Source organism: Vigna umbellata, chromosome 6 (assembly GCF_029865625.1).
Source record: "Vigna umbellata cultivar VRB3 chromosome 6, Vumbellata_1.0, whole genome shotgun sequence".
NCBI lineage: Eukaryota > Viridiplantae > Streptophyta > Magnoliopsida > Fabales > Fabaceae > Vigna > Vigna umbellata.
This window is the reverse complement of record NC_142170.1, coordinates 26626953-26633806: the sequence shown is the minus strand read 5'-3', so window position 1 is coordinate 26633806 and position 6854 is coordinate 26626953. Positions and strand designations below refer to the sequence as shown.

General features: G+C 32.9%; 1 protein-coding gene across 2 annotated transcripts; it reads right to left on the bottom strand.

Moving 5' to 3' along the window:
- Window positions 1-467: 467 nt before the first annotated feature.
- On the bottom strand, window positions 468-5233 carry LOC124846525 (beta-glucuronosyltransferase GlcAT14A-like). 2 transcript variants are annotated; one of them, XM_088092774.1, is made up of 5 exons: window positions 4625-5233; window positions 3648-4476; window positions 1719-1794; window positions 1506-1621; window positions 468-1306 (listed from the first exon to the last, which is right to left on the bottom strand). In XM_088092774.1, exons 2-5 carry the CDS (start codon window positions 4243-4245, stop codon window positions 798-800), a joined length of 1299 nt encoding a protein of 432 aa, XP_087948900.1. In that variant the 5' UTR covers window positions 4246-4476; window positions 4625-5233; the 3' UTR covers window positions 468-797. The 2 variants fall into 2 exon arrangements, with proteins under 2 accessions (XP_087948900.1, XP_087948901.1); XM_088092775.1 differs by having other exon boundaries at window positions 4817-5233.
- Window positions 5234-6854: the final 1621 nt, after the last annotated feature.

Genomic DNA, 6854 nt, shown 5'->3' with positions numbered 1-6854 from the left:
TTAAAAATTCAACTAAAATAATGTGTATGTTGTTGACTTGTTGGTGCCACACCAGATTGGAGTATACAATTTGTCTCCAGAAACTAATAACACTAGTCATAATAACAGATCATTATCACCATTTGTAAAGTTTGAATTATCTTCTACTTAAAGATTCCACATTACCAAGTATATTACAGTCAAAATAGTGGATACAAGTGGAACATAACGCAACCTCATGATTTAGCTTTTATAGTTGAATTTTATTTAAACTCGTTTTAAAAGGTCATCATAACATATCTTAATAACCATAGTATAGAATATATTAGATCATTTATTAGGAAGCTATCATTGTACCACTCACGTCTTTCAATTCTGCAATGTCACACTCAGGAGCCTTTGTTTACCTGCTTGAGTTGCCAGCTCCAAACCCAAATCTAAAGAATATGAAGTGGGTTTCTAATTTATATAAAGATCTTAACACACGCTTACAGTAAATTGTACAAAGTGTAAGCAATGCTGCCTGAATATTTATCCATAACAAAATAGATAACTATTCGAAAGTCCAATGTGAATTTAAATGCCTTTTTGTAACTCGACAAAGTGTTGTAATTGCATAAATGGTTGGTTGGAACTGCAACCAAAAGCGTTTTAGGCCGAAACAAGCATCAAAACTGGTGGTGAGTGCTTGTTGATTGTGAGTATGAACCTATATTGAGCACAAAATTCTGACCTTTTACATCAGATATATATGATCTATAGCAACACTTATGTACACTTGACATCATTCATCCTAATTGAGTTGGGGTACCCCTTTGTCACAAACACTGCTTGCTTAGAGATTCTTTAGATAACAGCACATGAAGCAGCTCACTCAGCCTATCAGCACCTGGGCCTGGCCTAAACATTGTACCATTGCCACGAACGGAACAAGGGTCAGCCCCACCTTCTGAGGTTCCAACACACCAAGCCCCAGGTGAAAATCTGTGGGTGCGCCCCAGAAGTTCCTTGTCAATCTTGTCTAGAACTGGATCATCCTTAGCAAATTTGCGCGCAAAAAGTGCCTTGCTTTTAACCATTTTGTCAAAGTCCTTCATGGTTAAGGAGATGGGATGCTGCTTTGGGGGAGTGTCCCAAGCAATGTAGTGAAGATCATGGCTTATGGCAGTGTGACGGAATTCCTCAGTGTTACAAATGACAGTGTGAAAGTATCCCTCTGGAGAGGACACAAAATTTGTATAGTACATTAGCATAGTCCGTGGAAAGTTATCCCATCCCCATATACAGTACTCCACAAAGGACCGAGTCAGTACAACCCAAGCTGAACCTGTTCACAGGGCATAGAAGTATAGGGATCTACCATGTTCATTGTCCATCTAATGGAAAAAAGTTAAGTAATCATGTCATGCTAGCTAGCTAGTTATTTTGCAATCTTAGAACTGCTAAACCTTAAAAGGGCATCTTAATTTAAATTTGCAGTAGAAAATAGGTTTTTAAAATGTTATAGATAATGGATAGGGACATACCAGTAAACAGTTTAAAAGACGTGGGAAGGGTTCTTCGTTGAGTGGTCAATGCTAAATCAGATTTCTTTGATAAGTAAAGGGCGGGATCAATAATGATGGGCCTTGCTCTTTGATTCCTGCATAGAATAAGTAATATAAGTAAGTCAGGGGAGAAAAACAAGCAGAATATAGTCTACATAAATTTTCAGATGCATAATAATCATATTCACTTACAATTTCCAACCAGCAATGTGTGTATGCTCGATGAAATTGAGATTTCTTGACAGATTCGAGAAAACATAAAGCAAATCTGGAAAAGCCGAAAACAAATATCAAATGGGTTCAGGAAGTAAACTTTTTGCATGTTTGACTTGATAGATGCTTAAACTAAAACTATAAACAGCATGGAATGATCTATACGAATCTGGATTTATGCCAAATGATAGAATATCAGACAAAGAAGATGCTGAAACCAGAAGACTCAAATCATTGAGTACAAAATACCATGAAGCAAATTGTTACGCAGTTATGCAGGTACTATAAACTTTTTTGCATCTGACAACCACCCAAATCAATTTCAGACTTCTATGAATTTATCTCGAATGTTTTACAATTATGTCCAGTTCATACTTCAATTCCGGAAGCACGCGTAGTTCTGGTCATGCAGAGAAAGAATAAACTATTTATAATATAATCCATGTCCCAAATATATTCTGAATTGCAGTTAAGAATTCTTCAGCAACTAACGACTGAGATTGGGAAAAGTAAAACTCCTCTGAAGTTTGTCTAATGTGAGCAGAGGTAATTAGTAATCCATCTTAATTTAAAGGAGACTAAGACCACAATGCAATTCAAAATTAATTAAACAGAGGATATACGTTTGTTCACTTTAGAGAGAAACTCATGAGACAAACACTTGGGTATGAGTGCCCAAAAGTTCTGTAGTAAAGAATCAGATATTTTAAAAAACAATGGATATTTATTGAAAAGAAGAACTAACATCTGCTGTGGTAATGGAGATATTGAAAGACCTTGTTTAGCACCTCTGTGCTGTAAGTTATAGATTATGAAGGTAATCTGGCAGATATCAACGATCATAAGTATACAAACAAATCTCCCAAATATATGCATAAAATGCATATTGGGGTTGACTGGAGAAATTCAAGGATGCAATGGTATTGGTGGCAAGGCATATGTCATATCTTCAATAATAGGACCTCAAACTCTGACATCAAGTGGGATAAACTTAGGTCGCAGTTTTCTTAGAGAGCAAGGCAAAGCTAATTTATGGAGATTCAATTTGGCATCCCTCACATTTGTTAGGGAATAGAGCAACCACCAACCCATATTAGCAATGATTTGAATATCAAAACGGTCTGAATGGTACAAGTAGAAATATATAAAATTTACACTACTTGTAGACTGTATTATAAGAGGCACATGAACTAACTAATTTCTGTCTTGCTTCACGAGGATGACTGTCCTTGAATTACTAAAAACAACTACGCTTTAGGCTAGAATGACTGTGGTGGAAGATTATAAATAGAATTTCATGGAATAGCAACATAAAACAATAGAAATACAGAGGGAGAGAAAAACACGAGACAGTGAAAATAGCAAATGATTTTATTTCATAGTTCAGGCCATAAATTACTTGCTAGTCTTTTACTACTTAAACACGTGTAACAAGAAAATGGAAGTGATAATTGTGTTTGATAGTATGTAATGTAACCCACTTATTTCAGTCAGTAGTTGTTAAACAAACCTAATGATGTTACATAGAGATCCATCCTGCATAATTGGCAATGATCGCAAGATTGAAAAAGATGAACAAAAGTCGTTCCTGTTGCTAAAACATACATCACTCCATACTTTAATAATATTTTCTGCCCACAAAACAATAGTGTAGTGATCAAGGGAAATAAAGTAACAACGTGTCAAAAACGAAAGGCAAACTACACATTATGTAGCAGCCTAACTATTACTATCCATTTGCCATACATCGTCACTGTACACTGTGAAACCACTGTGAAACAGAATCATGTGTTCAAATCTAGACGACAGTTTGTAAGGGTCAGACGAAAAGGCCATAATTTATTTATGCATTATGAGAGAAATTTTATGATAGAACATGAAGTTGCTAATAAAGGGTCAGTTACTAACCATCCTGTGTCATAAGAGGATAATCTGAAGCACTGAGGTTAATAAACCAGTCCCATTCTGAACTTTCCTTCAATAGTATTGCAATAGCTTGGAGGGTGCAAGCAATCATCGTAGGACCCTTATAAGTTACCAAATTGGATTGAGACATAACACGAACATTCTCCACCTCACGAAAAACTGGATCAGCTTTCACTGCATTTGCCAATTCCAACCTTTCCCTGGGCGGTGCCTCGAGATCTAAATGCAAGATGTATTGATTCCTTGGGTGGTACACTGCCTCTAATGTCCTCATCATCCTATGACTATCACCCTTGGTGCCTGATATAAGGTAGGCAAACCTTGGTGCCTCCCTTTTCACCACACTAACATTAGAAGACCTTTCTATATCTGATTCCACAAAATATCCATTGGAATTCTCTGATCTCTTGAAGGAAATGATTTCAAACGGTGATTGCTCTCCCCCACTATCAGAACTAAGTGCCCCAAGAATAGCTGTCAGAACCAGACTCATAGATATAATCAAACTTGCAAAAAAAGGGAGAATCCACTTCCTGTCACTAAACATCCTTCCTGAATGAGAACCTGCATTTTTCCTCATACTCTTGTGATACCGCCAAACCAGAATCAAACTTTTAAACCCCTTCACTTCAAGGGCAAACCAGGATCTCTTCCTGCGCTCAGTTCCTGCAGATGAGTTTAAACACAAATCTCCAAGAACCCCACAAATCTTAGCAAGATAAGAAGAGAAGTACAATGATTCGGCAGCAGAACCAGAGCCACCCTCTTAACAAGTATATTTAGCATGTAAGCACAGAAGCGTCCATGTTTTCTGCAGGATAAAACTTGGTTTTCAAACAAAGATGCTTATCTTAATCGGCACCAATCCACACCCAATGCCAAAGATTTTGATTTGGGAGCTATATAAGTAACATACATGACAAATCGACAATGGTTCGGTTAGGGGAATTGGGACCCACCTCTAGATAACAGGCTCAGATCTGATTACACCCTCTTCAGAAAGGAACAATGTTTTAAGGTGCAAAAGGTGGAGGAAACTTCACAATAAGTCAATGTTAAGTCTCTTTACAAGTAACCTACCTATATTGTAATTATAACTCAGAATCAAAACCTACACCTCAGATTTCACCTGCAAGGACTTAAATGCAAACCTGTTCTTTCTGCTTTCTTTTACTCCTCTTTCGCAAACAGTTCCCGAACCAGGATCTCTGTCACCCCAAAATTAAATACCCCAACATAGGACCAATATTGGGAACAGAACAAACTTGAAAGGCAAGCATTGGGTAACTTCAGATTGAAGAGATGTTTAGTTTAAAGAAAGTGGTTCAAACTGATAACTCCAGAGGAAGGAGAATCAATGAAGATTCAAAGCGATGTGTTTGAGTTGAGGGTTATGAGGACGATGCTGTCAGGAACAGGGTTTTCTAGAAAGAGGGGTGAGATTGTGTTGCTGTACTCTTGTTCTTTAGGCCATTTCTTAGTCTCAGAGGCAAAGAGATTCAGGAGTGGTGACCTTTGCTTTCAATGCTTTTTGTTGGGTGGCAAAAATTTCATTTTTTTTACGTTATGTTGTGGATTTTAATATTCATGTTTGGTCTTTTGATAATATTAATAATAAGAATAACGCGCTTCTGTTTTATCTTTCTGTGCTTTACACGTCAGTTTTCTGAAGCAGCTTGAGTTTCTTGTTGAGTTTTAACTCCAACATTCAATTTGGTGAACTCCATCTTCAAACTGCATTGTTTCTCTTCTATCCTATTAAATTTTTATTTTTCTTTCCATAGTAATTGCAAACACAAAATCCTTTTCCCTGATAAACCCAAATTTAAAAAGAAAATCGCACAATAAATCTTAGAAACAAATATTTACTCAAATAAACTCTTTTAAGAGAAAACAGCAATTAATTAATAAATAGATACCTTTATTGTTAATAAAATTGTGAATTAACAAAATTAACTAGTAATTAGTACTGGCAAATAAATTTATTTGAATATAAATTATTAAGTTTAATACTTTAATATTAAATCATTTCAATATAATTTAATATTACTCTTGTTTTTAAATTTCATTTGGAAAAAAATGTTAGTATTAATAATGATTCGTATATAAAATTAATTTAATATAAAATTAATTTAAGTAATAATTATAATGTTCTTATTAAATAGTTACATTACAGCATACCCAATAAACTTAATAAAAATCACCGACAAAAATTAGAAAGACAGAGTGAAACTAGTATTGAAAGTTTTGGAATGTTTTTGCTTTAGATTTTTTTTTTTTATCTTTTAAGTATAAAATTACTATCTTTTTTTCTTCCATTTTCAAAAATTCATAAAAAAGTTGGAGATAAAACTAGTTTAATTTTATAATACAAATACTTAAAAACATTAAAAAGATTTGAAATAAATGACAATTTTCAAACAACAAAATAGCAAAAATACAGAAATCAAAAGTACTCAAAAAATAAAAACAACTGACATTGTTGACTAAATTAGTTTTTTTTTCATTTGTTCTTTGTACAAATTTTCAATGAGTCCAAATTCTAAAAGAATTAAAAATACTAACATATTTATTCAAGTATATCTTTTTTTATTTACTTTTCTTGTTGAGAAATCGGTTCCATTTATGTTATTCAATCTGAACTCTGGATTAAAAAATAAGTCGGGAAAATCGATTTTGTAGGAGCCCATTTCTCACTTGGTTTTTATTTTTATTTTTGAAAACCATTTAAAAAACTTTCAATATTTTTGAAATATTTATTTAAAAATGTATACAAACGATTAAACTAAATTCATCAATATTAATTAAATAATTAACAGATATTTATTGTTAAAAAATTATGAATTAAAAAAGGCTAACCACAGTTAAAAATTATATTAGAAAAATATAAATATTTTTTAAAAGATGGAAAATAAATTCAAAAAATATATAATTTTATTATTAATAAATATATTAATATAATTTTAAAATTTAATATATAAATCTTATCGTTCATATAAACTACTTTTAATAAAAATACTTCTGTATGAATAATGATTATTTATATTTAGTTTAAATTTATGAGTATTATTAAAAAAGATATAAAATTTAATTATGTATAATGATAATAATGATTATTAAATATTTTAATTAAACGTTATTATTAATAGAATTTTCATAAACATTTGTATAATAAAAAATTATATTTTA

What these genes read in the sequence shown, in the direction of transcription:
- LOC124846525 (XM_088092774.1), bottom strand. Translation starts at nt 4,245, where the DNA reads ATGAGGAAAAATGCAGGTTCTCATTCAGGAAGGATGTTTAGTGACAGG. An exon ending in TCCTCTTATGACACAGGATG is followed by an intron (nt 1,795 to 3,647) that starts GTTAGTAACTGA and finishes CGGCTTTTCCAG; the next exon opens with ATTTGCTTTATGTTTTCTCG. An exon ending in GTCTTTTAAACTGTTTACTG is followed by an intron (nt 1,307 to 1,505) that starts GTATGTCCCTAT and finishes CCCTGTGAACAG; the next exon opens with GTTCAGCTTGGGTTGTACTG.